Raw genomic sequence first — 19835 nt, 5'->3', positions numbered from 1 at the left:
TTTCACTTTCTCTGTATGTTTGGCCAGTAGACTTTCTGTAGGTGACTTTTGAAATGCAATGCCAAGCGAATGTTTTGCGTGACCAATCTTCCACATTTTGAAAGATTGATATTAATATAATTGGTTAGATGTAGTTGGTGTATTTCTCTCATCTCACTGCAGAGGAAGCAGAGAACAGATTAATGCTATTTTTAAAACTTCATTAATTCATAGACTGTGAAACTCAGTTTTCCCACGACAAGGATGAAGAGGAAGAGCGTTTCTTTGCAGAGGCCCCGCCAAAATAAAACACAAGATTCAGGGAGCTCCAAATCTTCTCATGACCTTTGTTGTCAGTCCATTAGGGTCCATTGTTGTTGTATTATTTGGCATCTAAACGATCATTAACAATGTGCAATCAGTTTTGTGTTTCAAACTAGCATGATGATCAGGTCAGAGGTCACAGAGAGACTTACAACCCCTCATTGTGAGCGGTTATGTTTATTGTGAAACAGCTCTGTGACTGTGGATCGAGTAGAAATGTATTTAATCCGTTCAAATGATCCAGCCGAGAGGAGTATGGATATTGTTCACAGGTTGTATTATTGTGTGTGTTGTGTGTGTGTGTGTGTGTGTGTGTGTGTGTGTGTGTGTGTGTGTGTGTGTGTGTGTGTGTGTGTGTGTGTGTGTGTGTGTGTGTGTGTGTGTGTGTGTGTGTGTGTGTGTGTGTGTGTGTGTGTGTGTGAGAAATTACAGCACACATTACTGCTCAGTTGCTTAGAGACTGCCGCAGAGCTCTGTTCACACAGCATCTGAAAGTTCCCCAAATGTTTTGTGTCTTCAAGTTTATCTCTGATCTGTTCTGCTTTTTTATTTTTCATGAAGAGAAATTAAATCACTTTTTCCAATTCCTATCTAGTCGACGTGAGCGCGATAAACATGTAATATAAGCGTTGTAGTTGACAAACTAACTTATTGACCTAAAGTATCACCATCTAATAAAGCACACTGTAAAACTTTTACACTGGGATTCATAAGGTTTATTTAAATTTGTTTATTAATGTATATTATATTTATTTATTTACATAAAACAGGTGGATAGAATCACAATTTTTTTTTTCTTCTTTTTCTTTCTTGTCCATGTTCTTCTTTAGTCACACTGAGAAACATAATGTGGGAAGTCGGCAGTTAAAAATAAAATCCAATCTGAGCAGGAAGTCAGAAACGGTGTGAACAAAGCCTGAGAGAGGGGAGGGGGGGGTGTAAGGAAGAGAGACTGTACTCTCTCTCTCTTTCTCTCTCTCTGTTTCACACACACACACACACCTCATTTGCGTATGTGTGTCAGGTGTGTGACCTGTGTTGTGTGTCTGCAGTGTGGAGGACATGGAGCAGCAGAAGAAGCAGGACAGCGACTCAGGAGTCGGCAGCGACAACGGAGACAAGAGACTGTCTGCAACCGAGGTACTGAGAGTCAGGCTGTGTGTGTGTGTGTGTGTGTGTGTGTGTGTGTGTGTGTGTGTGTGTGTGTGTGTGTGTCTTTTTACCTTTTGTGCGTTTGTCTCTTTAAGCTTTTAATATACCGGTTTGTGTTCTGGCATATTCGTTACATCATTATTTTACACAGTAGACTCCACCTGTCAGTGCTCTGACATTAAAGCTTAATTATTTTAGAGGTCACTCTGTTATACCGCTGTACCTTTTTCTTTTATGGACTTAATTATTGAAGGTATTTGTAAAACCTGCAGAATTGTATTATCAACAAATTTTCAACAAACATTCTGTCATTTAAATCAACATCCTGTAAATAGACTGTTAACCATATTGTTTCTATTAAACGTAACATTTTGAACAGGATAAGTTTGCAGAGTAAAATGATATTTCTTATCTCATTTGAAGAAAGCACATTTTTCTTTATATTACACTAACAACAAACAGAATATCTCAAATAATTGATTGCCTCTTGCATTCGTCTTTATTTGTTAAATGGCTGCAGAGAAATCAAAAAACTGGTGTGATCGGCAGGTTTTTAACTCATTTGTATCAGAAACTGTTATGCTAGAAAGTTGTTTGCACATGCAACGATTAGTTTTATCATTGACTAATCTGACAATAATACATTGAACCTATATAATGTAGAACAATGTAGAAAAGTGTTTATAAATGCTTAAATCATTTTGTCCGACTAACAGTCAAAAGCCCCAAACATTCAGTTTACAGGAATGTAAAACAGAGAAAAGCAGCAAATCCTCACATTACAGAAGCTGGAACAGAGATTTTAGGGAGTTTTTGCTTGAAAAATATCTTTAAAAGAAATCTGTTGTTCATTAATTTATGTTGCAGCCGTCAGATGAAGACAGTCTGAGTCTCAACATACCGATGAGCCACATCACAGAGGAGGAGGGAATCAGTAAAGACGACTCCAGTGAACACATAAGCTCCCTGACAGGTATACACACACACACACACACACACACACACACACACACACACACACACACACACAGACACACACACAGCTGATGGTGGACAGGACGTGTTGGTGATTAAACAACACTCGGGTGTCCTTGACTGTCACACAGAGGAAACCAGGCTGCACAGAGATCTTTCCGGACCCCTGGTGATATGAGAGTGTGTGTGCGTGTTTATGTGTGTCTGTGTGTGTCTGTATTATAATCGTTTATTTTGAAAAACAGTCAAATTCTTTAAATTCCCCAAACAGGAAGACACTGACCTGTCTTTGACATTTAATTCCATTTCCGATTAAATTAAATTAAATTTACAGTGGAAAAAACAGCAGATGAAAATATCATAAATGTTTTTGTTGATTATTTCCTGTTAGCTTGTGTAGCTTTTCTTCTCTAACAACCATAACCTTTTAGCTGTGTGTGTGTGTGCGTGTGCGTGTGCGTGCGTGTGTGTGTGTGTGTGTGAGAGTATCTGGGCTGTTACTTTATTAGAGAACAGCAGCAGCTCCCCAGACACAAAGTTTAAATAGACTTCAATCAGCCTCAATCAGGTCAGAGCTGATGGAAGGTCATCTTCACTAATCTGAGATGAGGGAAAAGACGCGTTGTCTGGGTTATTTGCTTGTTCAACCTCATCACAGTGTAGATAAAGCTTGTCAACGTTTCACCAAAAATGACACATATATTCTCGTTTTTATTTAGTAGACACTGTTCACTCCAATATCCTCCTTTACCCTCATTGAAACATCCAGAATATCTCTCTTAACATCTATTATTGTTCATTTCTGACCTACAATCTTCAAGTTTCCACATCACACTTGTTTAAGTTACATACTGGACCCTGATTGGCTCCAAACTAGCTGTGATGTCATAAATACAGCAGTTACGTCCTGATGTTAATAGGAGATTTAAGATTAGCAACAGATGAATTTGAAATCAAACTCTGCACAGACATCTCTCTGCTGAGTGAAACTCAAACATTTTTTTTGAGCAGAAAGAGAGAGCTGAAGTTCCACCTCACGTTCTTTTATTGGTCCGTCTTAAAGCTGAAACATCTCCCATGAGTCTTAGCTACAGGAACATTTAATCTATTTTATTGTTTTTCATTAAAACAAATCAATTGTTTCATGCATTTATGTTTCGGCCAAAGGCTGTGTCTGAAATCTGCATTCACACAATGGTGATTTTCACATGTATAAAATGTGACGCATTGCATTGTGGGATATCAGAAAGTAGTGCACAAGCCATGGACCCTAAAACTCCAACACGTTTGTTCAGGACACTCACAGCTCATGTTTCTTTTATTCCAGCAGACCCAAACTCCGACTCAGTCCGTCTGATTGAGGAGAGCCCTACGGAAGCCCTGAAGGACCAGTTCAACTACAGAGACTCTGCTCTCAGCACTCGCTTCGTCAACTACATCAAGGCAAGACTTCATGTTGTGCTGTTTCTCCCCAGTCAGTTTATTATTAAAGATTGATGCCGCAAATGGTTTCCTTCATGGGTAATGAAACACTCTGAGTGAAGTGGAGTTATATAAAGCTGCTCTACTTAGTTCCAGCGTTTGTTAGACTGCCCCTGTAGTCTGTGGTTTGTTCTCATGGAGCCTAAAATGTCACTTTATGCCAGTCATTTACTTTTAGAGTTAAAAGTTGCTGCCAGCCCGACAGTTCTGCAGTTAGAGAGACCGTCCTGTTATAGCCGGTTACGTCACAGTGAGCCTGTGAGTCGCTGTGAAGACTCGGCTGTGACCAAATAAGGACTAAACCTAAAACAAAGTGGACAACACAAAGAGCTTTGCAGCCCTGCCATGAATCATTCAGTCCAGCTGAGTATTGAAGTTCAGTAACTTCATGCTTAAGTGGTCATTAGAGTAACTAAAACGCATCATTTTCGGGCCTAAACCAAACTTTAACCATCGCTGTGAACTGTCAGAAAACAGATATGATGCAGTTCTGCTAATAGAGTATGCAATAATCTATATATATATAGTATAATAGAATGTTTCTTTCTAATTGGCATAGACTGACATATTTTGTCGTTGAATTTGGAGGACTTGTTAAACCGCTTCAGTTCTTCCAATTATTAAAAATGGACTGTCATCTGGTGAGTTATTGAACAGATTTTAGGTAAAACTGTAACATCACTTAAAATAAATCTGAGAAACACGAGTAGTCACACGATCTGAGACGTTGGAAACAAACCAAACAAAGTAAAACTATGCTTAAACTGTTTGGTGTAAACTTCCATTACAGTTTATACACTCACTGCTTTGATTTTGGTCTAGTGTAATTACTGTAGTTGTTTGCACTCAGATTTCCTGCATAATTAGGCATTATTGCGGATAATTCCGGGGCGCTCACTTTTAGTTTGACCTCCAAATGAAGTGTTTTATATAATCTGGATAAATGTTTCCAACCTGTCCGATCATCTGACTGCTTGTGTTTCTTTACCCATGTCATGTGACTGTTGACACAACTGCAGAAATAAGACTTGGATTTTAATAAACTGGAATTTTTCATAAAGTTATCATCTAAATCAAAAATTTGATTAAAACAATTGAAGAAAATTTGGTCCCAGGTTAAACAAGATTTGGGCCAACAAAGTTATAATGAAGCTAATAACTAATAACAAATGTTGTTCCAGCTTTATCCCAGTCAACCCATCCGTCCCACTGTAAGAAAGTGGAGACTGGAGGATGGAAGGAACTGATTAAACACAGGAAGAGTTTGTTACAGTGTCCTTATTGTTGAGTTAGTGTATCAGAGGATAACGGTAATGTCTCTGAATTTTAAGCCAATGGCTGACTGAGTCTGTGGACCATGTGACGGCTGCAGCTGGTGCTGACGTTAATGTCTGTGTTTGTGTTTCAGGGTCGGACAGCGGCAGACTTCGACGAGCCCCTCAGGATAGAGGAAGACTCACACTGGCCAACACAACAAATGTAAGTCCATCTATTTGTTTTTTCATTTTACAACCTTAGGTTTCTTTTGTGTGATTGAGGGCTTTTTATATTATGAGTGCAACATCAAAATAGAACAATGAATTATGTTAAACAGATATAAAGAGAAAATAAAGTAGGAAACAGTAATGGAGAGAAAAAACAATACAACCTCAGCATTGTAGGCAAGTTAAATTAGTAATAATCTGTATGTTGTTTATTTTATATTGTATTGTGTTTATATCAGATATAGAATATTTGGGAAGTCTTTGATTCATTTCAAGCTAATGTGCCTGACTTGTTACTTCCATGATGGAATACGATTGCAACTGTAATTGTAAGATATTTACATATCTTTGGGATCACAGGTCAAAGGTCACAGGGGGCACAGAGCTCCACATTGACATGATCAACCAGCTAAAGGAGGCTGTGGAGCTGCTGCAGGACCCCAGCAGGTGAGAGACAACACAACACCTGAGAATTACAACATCACAGAGTGGAGTTAAGTTGGAGCTTGAGGCCAAAATGATTCCAGAACTGTGCTTGATTGCACACTTGCTACCTTTATGTGTTCTTATCCCATTTAACAGTTTGAATAACACTAAAACGTAGTACTAGAAACAAAACACAAATTTAAAAAAATGGTTGTGTATACATGTTCAAAAAAAATATCAGTCGGTTACTCGATACTTTGAAAAAGAAGTGCAGGATTCACATCCAAAACTCACTTTGCACAACATTTTATTAAAATCTATTAGTATGTTGGAAGAAAATGCAAAGTTTCCCTGCCAGAATCCTTTAAATCTCCCATGGCAAATGACCCAGTAGTCAAAAACATACTAATCTAGAAAATGTAGACAATTGTGGATGAGGAGTACTAGTATTTCTAAATCAAATTAATTTATTTAATAATGTGTTAATCTGTTTATCAGAGTGAACACAGAGCAGGACGATCTGTCTGGAGTTCAGCTCTACCCGGTTGAGTTGGTCACAGTGGAAGAGTCACTCAAGTAAGTCTTTATGTGTAAGATTATTTATTTTGTGGTCATGAAAAATAGTCATTTCTGTTTGGCCAGTCGTGTGTGTGGTATCAGGACACCTAGAAGGTAGTTCTGGTCAACAGTTAAACCCTCTTTCAGTGTTTGAGGTGTGTTAAAATGATGTAACCATAGCAACAGTAGCTACTAGTGAACCCAACCACGCGGTAACTTTCTCTTTCTCACCCTCTCTCTCCCCAGTGGGCAGGACAGCGATGACGGCATCACCACACCGAAGGTACAGTGTGCAGAACTTTAAAACTTATTTTAACTTTCAGTCGAGACGTAGCACAAAACAACATGTTGTCATCAGCGTACATGATGATATTTGAAACCTTACTGCGATGTGACATGTATATTTTATATCAAACTTCAGTCATAAGAGTGGTACTTGATACTCAGGAGAGCCAGTGAGTTTGTTTCAAAAACTAAAATTTCTAGTTCAACAATTTACAGAAAACCAATCGTGAGTAGGTTAATTAAAGATGACAAAAGCTCTGGTAATTTACTTGAGACCCTGTAATGACCTTGACCATGATGATATGACGGATGTTTTCTTCAGTTTGTGTCAATTGGGAAATCAAATGTGGTCAGTTGAGATAAATGTTTGCAAATGTCGTGAGGAGTTTATCGTGTTTGCACAAGTACAGATTGTAGCCTAAACTTAAAACGGCACATCAATACTTTGTACATGAGCTTCAAGTTTTACAAGTTTCAAGTGTACATATATAAAGGTCTCTAAACTGCCCCAAAAAAATGACAAATGTCTGTCACAACTACCTCTGCGGGGACGCTAAAGTTGGACATTTTGAAATGCTGCACATAGTGGCTTTAAATGTAGCCACTGTAGGATACTTTAATACATTTTCCTTGGTAAGTTTACTTGCGTTATAAAGATTAAGCAGTTATTTTTGTGTCTTTATTCTTGGACATTAAAGCCTATAAGTTTGTAAGTTATATAGGAACTATTTAAGGTAATTTAAAGCCTAAACGTCTGATGCGTTCTGTAGCAGCACATGGAGGAAGGTGGCTATGAGTTCCAGAAGAAGAGACAGATGATTCTAGAGAAGGCCAGGTTTGAGGCCCAGCTTGCATGCCGGGAGTATGAATGGCATATGTCAATCAAGGTAAAGGTAGCACCAGACCTCTGGATGTAGACCTCAGAGTGAACTGTCCCCAGTCGTCCAGTAAACTGACCGTTTCCTTTGTGTGTCTGTTTGCTGTGAGCGAATAAACCACACTGAGCCTTCACATGTGTCACATTTCATCTGGCAGCAGGTTACACATGTGAACGGAGTGAGAAGACGTTTATTTATTGCTACACGGGTGTCCATTTGTTTTAACCAGTCACGTTTGTTTGTATGAAGACGATTTTGATAAATTTGTGGCTGGTGAATTGACTTTTTTTTTTTTCTGTCTTGCATGTCAGTGTGTGAAGAGTTCATCTGCAGTGGCTGATACGTGATATCAATCAGTGTCTTGTTTGTTTTGTAAGCAACTGACACAGTCTGACAATAAGATTTCAGTTTTTGAACTGTACTAAGTTTAAAGCTGCAACGATTAATTGACCAATTGACGGAAAGATAATTGTTTTATTATATTTACAAATTAGATAAAACGTGTTGATTAGAACAACAGGGGATGAATGTCAATCTCACGTGATGTTTGAAAAGAAAGCAAATAAGCCTTTAAAGCGTCCTAAACATTTACAGCTCACCGCCCTCAAACTGAGAGTCTTCAGTGTTTCACAGAAACAAACACAGTGTAGGTTTAGAAACCAGGAGAACAACGGCGCTTTGTTCCCCCAGACTGGTCTAACAATGCTCCGAAGTAAAAGAATGAACACACAGACCAAGTGTGTGTCAGACTCGCAGAAACAAGACCGACATGAGCACCACACACACAACCAGTGGAGGACCTGAACCCACTAACTTGTAGATTCAAAGAAACGAAACCACAACAACCTCAGTGAGGATAAACGGCCCTTTGTTGACATCTCGCAGTTTGTTTTGGATAAAGGTTAAAGAAACTATTTAGCTCTATTGAAGTGTTTTCGAGCAAGACACCAAATCCCTATCGGCTGACGTCTTCCCCCCCATCTCAACCTGATGTGAACCTCTGATCTGGATCTGGATTCATTATCATGGTCCTTTGCGTTTCCTCCTGGGGTTAATAAGCGATCTTGTTATCTCGATTTCGCATGCGTTGTGATTAGATCTTAATATGCTAATGAGGTAGGCAGAGCTGCCGGATTAGTCAACGGGTCGAGGGAAGTGATGCTGATTAAATCTTTTTTTCTTATTCTTAAGCCTTCGATGATTCTTAAACTTGTTGGGCAGAAGTTTGTTTTGTGAACAATCTGTACATATGCATTAATAACTGAGGCCTGCACCAGGAAACTAGATTAGCGTGTTCACCAGCAATCTATATCAACTATATGAAGCCGGGGTAGATCACCATGGTAACCTATGTCTCCCAGAGCAGATAAACTTCAGATGATCAGTTAAAAACATGTCAACAGCCCGACTACTGACCAATCAGATTACTCAGACAGGATCTTGGCAGAGACAAAAGTAATGACTTAAAATGAAGTAATAAAGAGCATAATAAATGTTTATAGCTCAGTAGAATCCCATGACTGTTTCAGACTTTCCATGTGTTAGTCTGGATTTAAAACAGAACTCCTAACAGATAGAGAGACAGATTATCAAACAAAATACTGTTCATATGAATCTACATCTTTTGTTCCTGACGTTGTAGATACGTTTGCACTCTTATTCCTTAACTGCAGGTCATATATGAGGCCAAATCTGTGTCTTTTCTTAAAAATAGCCCATCAAACCTTCTTTGTAGTTGATCATGTAAAAAGGAAGAATATAGACCTGAACGTAATATGCTTCCTTAGTGATTGTTTTTTTTTTTACATGTGCGATTAGTGGCCGGTGTGCACAACGTTGATTGAAATAAAATCTGGTACGTAATCTCCATATTAAAATCAGGTTTATTTCCAAGGAGGTAGATGCAGTTAAGAAAAACAGCTACCGATCAGATTTTCCTACAGGATGGAAACAGGATTGAGACTTTTGAGAATTTCCCTGCAGAATCATTTAAAAATGTACTTTTATCACAGTGACTTTGTCAAAATCTAATCCACTGACATTCGTCTGAAGTGAAGGAGTCTTCAGTCTCTTAAAGAGTGCTGACCCTGAATCAGTCTGCTGGTTATACAAGTTGATTGATGGTTAAAGACAGAGAAGGGAGGTATAGAGTGGAACACTGCTGTCTTTAAGCCAATATAGAAGTTGACTTTCGGTCCCTGAACTCATCACGTGTTTCTATGTACGTTATATCTCTGTGGAGTCGTTTGTAAGTCTGTGTGTCTTTGCAAACATCTCCCACACGAACCACAGGACTCTGAATGTCCGACATCTGTTCAATGAATTATACGTCCATTATTTGTTAATGAGACTGAGTACTTATCCCTGTTCTCTCCCTTTCTGTTGCTGCAGCGACATGAAAGATCTCCAGCCTGCGGACCTCCATCCTTCTCTAGTCCGGTGTTTGGACTCAAGCCCCGTTCAGGTGAGTTGGATCTGGGCTAAGAGGGTGGACCAGTTAGCTGGGTTACCAGACTTTCAGGTTGATTCACTGTGTGGAGGTGAAAACAGTTCCATGCTGATGAGGTGTACTTTATTTGCTGGTTGTGTTGCTCATAACAATACAGTTTATCCCAAAATAATATTAGAAGTAGAATACATAATGTTGGCAGCTCTGGATTGCGTTGCCTTGCTATACTTGTTGAAATGACCTCAGTAAAGACAGGAATTTAGGATAGGAATTTAAGATATAGACATGGTTTTGATCGACATCCTATCCCAGCAGCAGTATCTCACTGATGACTGTGTGAATTATGAATGATTGGATATGATGCTAGAGAGTAAGATGAAAATCCTGGACATTTAGACATCACTTAGATTCCCTACCAACCAGAGTATTTGCATTTTTTAACACATTTAAGGAAGCACCTGAAAAGTCCTTAACTGTGACAATCCAGGACCTTGCCGTGAACATGACCCTCCTGAATCAGGGCTAGTTTGAACACGAGCTAAACCAGATTTGGCGCAGGCATATAGGGAATACTGACGCTTGCCCGCTGTGTCTGTAGAACCATAGCAAACCTCAGCCCCATGCTTTTTTTAATTTATTTATTTCCTTAGAGCTAGCAACCATCCAGCCTCTGTTTGCTAGCTGTTACCAGTGTGTGAAATGTTGCTGACTGCTAATGACACTAACAAGATGCTAACAGCATGTCAAGGTGATCTCTATGTGAACTGCAACTAATATTTATTTTGTTTTTGTGCTGTTTTGTGTTACGTGTCATCATCTCCCCCTTTGACATCTTCTTCATCTGATTATTCTGTCTTTTTCTGTCTTTCATTTCTCCTTTCACTGATCTGCTGCATGTCTTTTATTGTGAAAATCATCAAATCTGTATGCATGTCTGTTACTTGTTTAAATACCTGCCTCCCATTGATCTCCATGTTTTGTTTTTTTTCCCCTTAACAACCACTTTTTCGGGACTTCTATCCTGGCGATATTGGTGTTTTTGGGGTGGTTTTTTTTTTCCGTGGAATGAACTTTGCCTTGCTGTACTTGATTCACCATTGGTGCCCCACCTCCCTTCACTACACGCTCCACGCACACTTCCTGCGTCCTCCCTGACCACTATCAACTCCTGGTTGTAGCTCCGCCCTCGCTGCCCTGCTCGCCCCCTCCTTCCTGTCTCGCCCCTTCCCCCCTCTCACAGGCCTCGCCCTACCATAGAGACACGCCTCGTAGCCATGATGACGGAGGCATGCACAGCCGCGGTAGGTTCCACTTCTTTTAACTAAGCAGCATTCGGAGGCTGCAGAGTCAGATCACACACCTGGACTCAGGTGTCCGCTGACAGCCTCTCATTCAAATTTCTAGATGAACGATTTGGGATTTATTCAGCGTTCATCCCTAATTTCTTTGTGTCCTGGACCGTCGGGTAGAAAGTTTAGCCACCGGCTGTGTTTCTTTTTCTTTGTCCAACCATTCTTTTTCTTTGACGACCAGTTTGAGCGGCCATTTGAAGGAATGATGAGGTAGTTTACAGTTAGCTTAGCTTAGCATAAAGACGGAAGGAAGAAAGGAGGACATTTATTTTATAGTTGTATGATTTCAGTGGTTTTCTCATTTTACCTCCTATATAATATTCCTATAATCTTCCTATAGAGACATAGAAAGCTTACAGAATCTTAACAGCGATTGGTTGTGTGTCTGTTATCATGGTGACTCATCAGCGCCTTCTTCTGGCGAGGACTGACATCGCGACAAGCTCGATTTAATTTGGGGTCGACTGCCAGTGTGTGTTTTCTCTGCCTGAGACCATATGCTGGGGTGTTTTGGATTACTGCTGAGTGTGTGTGTTTGTGGTAGCAGCAGACACTGATCAAAGAGAAGCTCTGCCATGCTACTTTCATCTCCAGCTGTTTGTGTGTGTGTGTGTGTGTGTGTGTGTGTGTGTGTGTGTGTGTGTGTGTGTGTGTGTGTGTGTGTGTGTGTGTGTGTGTGTGTGTGGCTGTAGACACACATGGTAGAAGTTCTATCCAGTGTGTGTGAGAATTACTACAACAGCGTGGTCACACACAAACAGGCTTTGAAGCTCACCAAAATGTGTGAGCATAAGACTCTGGAGAGGAGCAAATACAGGGTGTGTTCAAGAGGAGCCTTGTGTGGTCTGAAATTATCTAAATTCAACACTGTAAAAAAAACTTCACCAAATGTTTGATCGAAGTTTGTTGCACAAAGTTTTTGGTTTTCCTAACTTTGTATTAAATGATATCCCTGGGTTTGTAAACTTGTTGTACTAACATAAACTTGACTTTTTTTTCTTGGTGCACTTTTGTTTTGTTGAGAATTTGAATCTGTCAGAACATTTATTTGTTTATCTATTTTAAGTGCCATTTAAGAAAGGTTTATACTACAACACTCGCCAGTGGCATCCTTATGTATGTGTCAAGGTTGCAGAAAAGAAGCAGTTTTCATCACATGTCCGTTACTTTTTCGGTCTGTGCGGTGCATCATGCGTGAGCTACAAACGTCAAAACATCAGACAACCAGAAGCCATTTTAGAATTGTTTGATGTCTTTTTAATGGTGTGTATGTGTGTCTTTGCGTGCAAGCAGCGTCTGCAATTTGAATGAGTCTGGGTTTCGTCTGTGCACATTTGTGTGTATTTTTAGCTCCTATATTTTAAGTGTCAGATAATGGTCCCTAAAGGAGTATCCTACTTCCACTGGAGCGGAGTCCAAGATTTTAGATGGATCACAGCCGTGTGTGTGTGTGTGTGTGTGTGTGTGTGTGTGTGTGTGTGTGTGTGTGTGTGTGTGTGCGTGCGCGTGTGTGCGTGTGTGTGTGTGTGTGTCTCCTCCCCGAGGCGAGCTGTGTTTCAGTCAGTTGGTCCATAAAAGGCTCTGATATCTTGCAGGGACTTAGCAGCGACTGTTAGCTGTTAAAGTGTTCACACATTCACAGTAAGAACTTCTGAATGTTGACAAATGTATCACAAACCTTCAGAGACTCTTTCGGTTCACTTTGAAACTACAACATGTTAAAATCTGGGTTTCATTTTCACGGCGGCTCAACCGTGATGGCACGCTTATTGCTGACATCTGATACAAACAATGCTGTTAATGCTAAAGTGCTAACATGGAGTTTACTGTAACTCAGTTCAGTGTATGATATTGTGTTAGCATTGAGCCTACAGTAACTCAGTGTAGCAGTAGTGCATCATATTAGCTTTGCCTGCTATCATTAATTGCAGCGTACACTAATTAGCTTGAGTTGTGTCCTGTAGGCTTTGACAGAGTTGATGGCCTAGTAGCAAATCAGACCAGAATGTGACTCAGCAAAATGGCTCATTAAGCTAGTGGGGTAGCTAGCTCGGTAACCTGATAAAGAATTAAAGCATGTAGTTGTACTGTACCATCAACTGCTATCTCATAGCTTTAAACTATTCCTCCAATTAATAGTCGGACAGTGAAGGTTCACTAAAACTGAATACACAATGCGACCTGTCAAAGTTCACCAGCGTTGAACTCAAATCAAAAGCTCTGTGTGGATTAACTTTGCTCCTGTAAGCTTCTCCACTGATCGCAGTGACGCAATTGCAATAAAGAGATTTAGTTCTACATTGTTGTTGATATGAAAGCAGATTGGGTCATTGAATCTTATACTAAATGTCACATTGTACCTCTGCATAGTGCTACTGAGTCCGTTGTAACCCATAATAGTTTAAAATCTACTTTCACTGTGACTACTTTGTATGCTAAAGCATTTAAAACCGCTTCTTTGACCCCTACTTTAATGTTGATTACTGAGAGAAAAATGTAACGTAAACCACATGTTGAATATGATTGCTATGCAAAACATGAGCATGCGGACAAATTAACATCAGATTCTTAATAATTGTGCTTAGTAGACGCTAACTTGAGCATGCTAATATAAGGATGATAGATGCTGAGATCTCTATCTTAATTGTCTTCAATGAACTCTGAACAGAAGATTACATTTTAAGATTAAGTTGACAATATGGCCTTCCCTCTGGCAACACTAACCTTATTTGTTTCTGTTTTGACCAAACATCTACAGGATACTAAGTTTTTTTTTATTTCTGGTATTTAATGAACAATGGGTTGGTATTGTGGCTGTAAACTCTTAGTGTTTAAATGTCATTCATTAATGTTTACCTTTAAGTCTGACACACTTCTTTGAAATGCAACAGTAACGAGATTAATTTATCAATCTGTCTTTCAGATGATCTCACTGTTTCCCGTTGTAATTATAAGAACAGAATAAGATAAGAACAGTGTTTTTCAGAGACATTCTCCCTCTGAAGCTCTGTGTGTTTCTACATTAGCAGCTATGTTTCAGTGTGATAACATTATGACTAATGGTCTATAATGGGTTCAGGCCTCAGGGAGCGTGACATACACGCTCGCATCATCACTGCTGCTGACCTCATTAACAACCAATCATCACCCTGCGTGTGTGCGTGTGTGTGTGTGCATGCGAGGGGGCTTGCGTGTGTGTGTGCAGTTACAGTAGAGTTGCAGGAACAGTAGATAATCTGGTGGTGACCAGTTCTGTAATCAGACTCCATTTAACAGGAAGTAATGAGATTTAAGGAACATCAAAGGACTATTTTGACAACAAGCTGCCAACCAGCTGGTGCTCTCTTTGTATAAATAACGGATATAGTTCAAATAATAAATTATTTATATCCATTTATTTGTGCATATTCTCCTCATGATTTCTGACTGTAGATCTTTACAGAAACTCAAATCTCAGGATAGAAACAAACACTTTGCAAACATGTCTCTTTCTCACACAGGTATTCAGCAGTACACCGAGCAGTCACCATGGTAACAAAGAGACTGGAAATGGCTGTGGTAGATAACGCTGAGCTCATTGAATCTGTATCCTTACAAAATCGGATATAATTACTTGCTGTCAACAAACAAACATCACCAGCAAAACACACATTCTTTACCACTTAACAAGTATGCACTGTTTACTATATATCTATTCGCACAATACACTTTAAGAATGCAATGCTACCCTACACTAACAGCACATCTGGTTTAAGCTACTCTTTGTTTTTTACAGAAATATCTCAACTATTGGATGATGTGATGAACTCTGACTTCTCATTGCAATCATCAGGTCAACATTTTTACTTGTCCAGTTCTTTGGTTTATGACCAAAAGTAAGACGTTGTCCATCTGTAGCCCAGCTGTGCCTCTAGATTTCTAGTCTTGTATATGTCCATTTGTCCTTGCAATTGTTCTAAATACTACGATACCCCTAAGTCTCTGTGGCATTGCTATAGAGGCGAAGCCAGTCAGAGGCATCAGAGCAGCTAGGTGTGGACAGTAGTTGTTTGTTGTACTTTTGGGTGATGTAGCGAATCTGTGGAAAGAACATGAACACCACATGTCCCCACTTCATAATCTTTGCCTGTGTGCAGTTTCTCTTTAACAAACAGCAGGATGATCACGTTAACGCCAGCCTTTTCAGACCAGAGGGAGGACATGTCTTTTTGTTTTTACTACCGGCTGACTGATCTTGTAAAAGAAGCAAGTTCCTAAATTTAGCGAGCCAGGAATAATTTGTGATACAGAAAACAACAAAAAAGACCCACACGCCTTCATGCAGTTTTAAAAATATCCTCCTAAATCTTTTAATAACTCTTCAGAGGAGGAGACACAGAAGCAAGATGCTGTTCAGAGAGACATTTAGAGCGAGGAGGAGTAAAAACAAATATGAAGAGGAGGAAGAGAAGGAGGAGAAGGAGGAGTTCAGCAGCTTGTAAAATGACTTGACCCAAAATAGAGAGATAAAACTATTTGCCCTTTTATGTCTTCCCCTTTCTCCCTGCCCCCCACAGAGAGACGAGTAGCTCAGGATTATCTGAGTCAAGCAAACAACCCCATACCAGCTCTCATTCTGTGTTCTAGGTGCATGTTATTATTATTATTATTATCATTTTATCTGATGCATCCATAATACATTGTCGGTGATCAAGCAGTTGATTAATAATGACTAGAAGGAAATTAAGATTTATGAATTCATGAATTTTCTTGAGGAAATATTGAATATCTTCTGGCTTAAGATCATTTCCAGAGTGTACAGTTTTGGGTTTAAGACATCTGTAGTTCAGTTAAATGCGTAGTTCAGCTACAGGGCTGTGAGGATTGTTAGCTGAAGTGGCTTGCATTGATAAAACAACAATAACATCCTGCAGACTTGATGTCTTCTGCTCTTCACAACAAGATGTGAAGCTGGAGTAAAGAGCCTGTAGCTCCTCCTGGTGGTCGCTTGGTGGAACTACACAGATATGAGTTGTGTCCAGCTTCATTTTGGCTGTAAAAGGTAGATTTATTTGTAGAAAATAGGACATGAGGAGGTGAATGATTCACCCTTTAGGTGTGTGTGTGTGTGTGTGTGTGTGTGCGTGTGTGTGTGTGTGTGTGTGTGTGTGTGTGTTTTCTCACACTCCTCCTACACACTCTTCTCTCTGAGCCTGTTGTTCATTTAAATATTTAAATGTCACTGAATCTCATGCTACTTATTAATTCCAGTCCCTGTTCTAATTCTTATCATATAATTTGTGAAAGCAAAAAAAAAACCCAAATGTTGTTAATTTCATGAACAAGTTTGATATTTTGGGAAATTCACTTTCTCTCTGAGAGTTAGGTTTTTATATTGATGCCACTCATCTCTGCGAGGTAAATAATGTAGCTACAGGAGAACAACTAGCCTGATTCAGACCGACTCATCAGCTCACTGCTAACTTTATGTGCTTGTAACATTCTTTGTGCAAGATTTTGTTGAACGTGCAAATAATTAAGTGCCTTTATTTAAGTACTGTACTTGTGTACAGAGGAACTTGTACTTTCCATATTATGCTACTTTATACTTCCACTTCCCTTTAGAGGAATATATTGCACTTAATACTGCACATCAGTAGAAAATGATGTTTAATAAAGCCTCCTTTAAATGCATTTTGCTGATGATACTTTAACTTGTAGTTGAGCATTTTCACACTGTGTTTGGACATGTTCCACTACTAGCTGAGCTTTAGTAGCATCATGTGTATCTATAAACCAACACTTCTGCCATCAGAATCATGTATCAGATGCTGTAATCAAAGTAAATAACTACACACAAAGGTTTTTAATGTATGTTCAGTCAGTGTTCAGCGTGTTGCTCTGCAGGCTGAACTCCCTCCACATGACCGCTCCTGTGACAAAGCCGGAGCTGAAAGTGCACTGAGCTGCATGAGTGCATGTGAATGTTGCGCTTACGTAAGCTCCCTACATCTTTGATGGCAGAAAAGGCTTTTTCTGTGTCACTGGATGTCTTGAGTGCAGATGTGGATGTACAGGAAGTCACTTACTGTCCACACGCGCTGTTATTCTGCATCATGCTGCTGCTTATTAACAATCTGAAGCTCTTCTCACTCATTTATATTAATAAGGGTCGGCTAAAGTAATAAAGACACATCTATGTATAATGCAGTGCAGCTCAATAGCATCCTTAAAAATCATCTCACAGCTGAAGCAACACAAACTGAACATAATAACCTTCACGAAGGAGACGGCATTACATTTAGCTTGGTGTTCATCCAAAAAAACAACATTGAATTGATATATTACCATTTATTTTTATGGTAAATGTGCTACCTTTATGATTGTAAATTGTATGTGTGCAGTTATAAAGTTTTAAAGCTGTAATTTGAGCGTCTCTTAGCTGATTTAACCTTTTTTTTTTCCTCAGGAGTCAGAGAATTATCTCTGCCCGATATGTTTTTGTATGTTTCAGAGATATTGCTGTGGTTCCTCTGATGTGAACAGATCCTGGCTGTGTTAATGTGTGAATGTGTCCTTTGTTGCTACTGTTTTTAGTCTAACGCTGCCTGTTTTCTTCTTGTGTTTTCTTTAGTGTTCCTGCGGAGCCACAAGAGTCTGGAGTCTGTGGATCCTCAGTTCACCATTAGGAGAAAGATGGAGCAGCTGCGAGAGGAGCTGGAGCTCACAGAGCTGCTGCGAGAAGTGAGACACTTGTTTATTAATCGTTAGTGTGTGTGATTAAACAATTTATTCACATCATTGCCACTATTTTAAAGAGAAATATCAAAAATGATTACACAATCTGTCAGGTGCAAACATTTACTGTGTCCCAATTCTATACTACACCCTAATGTTTACTAGTTTATTTGTCTGCAATGTGTTCACTACTAACTGTGTTGGAAGAAGTACTCAGATCTCTAGCAGCAGTACTACGGTGTAAAAAATACTCTGTTACAAGTAAAAAGTCCTGCATACAAAACTTTACTTCAGTAAAAGTACAAAAAGTATAAGAATCAAAATATAACTTAAAGCTCCAAAAGGAAAACTATTCATTATGCAGAGTGGCCTAAATCAGAATAATATATATTATATAAATGAATGATATTGTTGAAGCATTAATGTGCTCATCACTTTAATGTTGCAGCTGGTAAAGGTGGAGCTCATTAATATCTGTAAAACAAATGTAGTGGAGTAGATAAAATAGAAATACAGTACTCCAGTAATAATTCCTCAAAATTGTACTTAAGTAGAGTACGTGAGTAAATGTAATTTTTCTTACTGTTCGTACTTGACTACGAAGTGCACTCAATATCAGTATTCAGACTATAAAACACATCATTCGAGTGTGCTATTTATAGACACCGCCCCACAATGCAATGCACACATGGAGAACTGATAATGGCAAAGTCACACATATTCTTAATATGCATCAGATCATTTCCTGTTTCCACAAAGCAGTAAACATCATTGATGATATCTAAGAAGGACACAGCAGTCTTTATGTTTTTAACCCCTCTCATTCTCACGTCCCTGCTTATATTGTCTTCCCCTCCTCAGAGCATCGAGAGCAGACTGAAGGTCGTCCTCCCTGAAGACCTCGGGTCGTCTCTGATGGACGGCGTCGTGCTCTGCCATCTGGCCAATCACATTCGCCCGCGCTCCGTCGGCAGCATCCACGTCCCCTCGCCTGCAGTGGTGCGTCTCAGTCCTGACCTTTTGACCCCTGAGATGAATTTTCATGATACTCTGGAACCTGAGAGCATTAAGCGTTTTTTTTATTTCCGATTACAACTTTCGCATAAATGTGTCTTTGTGCGTCTTTGTGCTTCCAGCCCAAACTCAGCATGGCCAAGTGTCGGAGAAATGTGGAGAACTTCCTGGACGCCTGCAGAAAGATTGGTCTGTCAGAGGTAAGACGTTTATACGATCACTAAACTCCCACTCTGTTACTGCTGCGACTTCAGGACGTCGCCTCTCTGAACTGGGGGTCGTTTTCAAGTCACTGCTCATCTAAGATCGATCTTCTATTAAAACACATTTGCTGAGTTGTTTTCCTAAAGAGTTATTATCAAAATACTAGGTTTGAATTGTTGAATTAATTATTTCTGAAGCCAGTGGATTGAGTATCATCTTTTCTTGTAGAGCAGAGGTTTTTAAACTCTATAAGGAGCCCTCCCCAGCGAGGCGTGGGAATGAAAGGGACAAGTGCATGAAGGCTACGAAACATCAGGAAGTTAGTTATGTTGTAGATGATTGATGTATTGAAGCGGCAGTTGTTACACGCTGGTGTGAACCCAGTTTGATGTTTACTGTCCAGTTTATTGATCAATGGAAAGTTGTGGAATAGCTAGTTATCATTTAGAAACAAACATGGCAGCCTCACTGCTGCTGAAGACAATCCTGGGATTTGATCCAGCAACTTCTGACCTGAAAACACCCCCAGTTCATCAGAGAGACACCCCCCCCCCCA

General features: G+C 39.6%; 1 protein-coding gene across 3 annotated transcripts in view; it reads left to right on the top strand.

Annotated features, from left to right (window-relative positions):
* The window catches only part of lrch1 (leucine-rich repeats and calponin homology (CH) domain containing 1), a 71952-nt gene that overhangs the window by 43885 nt on the left and 8232 nt on the right, over window positions 1-19835 (top strand). The window contains exons 7-18 of one of the 3 annotated variants that reach the window (XM_054615112.1): window positions 1356-1443; window positions 2323-2428; window positions 3761-3873; window positions 5321-5391; window positions 5757-5843; window positions 6321-6398; window positions 6627-6663; window positions 9935-10007; window positions 11171-11293; window positions 17958-18067; window positions 18923-19060; window positions 19198-19275. In XM_054615112.1, the coding sequence (XP_054471087.1) occupies window positions 1356-1443; window positions 2323-2428; window positions 3761-3873; window positions 5321-5391; window positions 5757-5843; window positions 6321-6398; window positions 6627-6663; window positions 9935-10007; window positions 11171-11293; window positions 17958-18067; window positions 18923-19060; window positions 19198-19275 (1102 nt within the window). Of the gene's footprint in view, window positions 1-1355; window positions 1444-2322; window positions 2429-3757; window positions 3874-5320; window positions 5392-5756; window positions 5844-6320; window positions 6399-6626; window positions 6664-9934; window positions 10008-11170; window positions 11294-17957; window positions 18068-18922; window positions 19061-19197; window positions 19276-19835 lie in introns of all 3 variants that reach the window. The other 2 variants (XM_054615111.1, XM_054615113.1) reach the window with 2 other exon arrangements.

The sequence above is a fragment of the Anoplopoma fimbria genome, chromosome 16 (assembly GCF_027596085.1).
Source record: "Anoplopoma fimbria isolate UVic2021 breed Golden Eagle Sablefish chromosome 16, Afim_UVic_2022, whole genome shotgun sequence".
In the NCBI taxonomy this organism is placed as follows: Eukaryota; Metazoa; Chordata; class Actinopteri; order Perciformes; family Anoplopomatidae; genus Anoplopoma; species Anoplopoma fimbria.
This window is presented reverse-complemented; position numbering and strand designations above follow the sequence as displayed.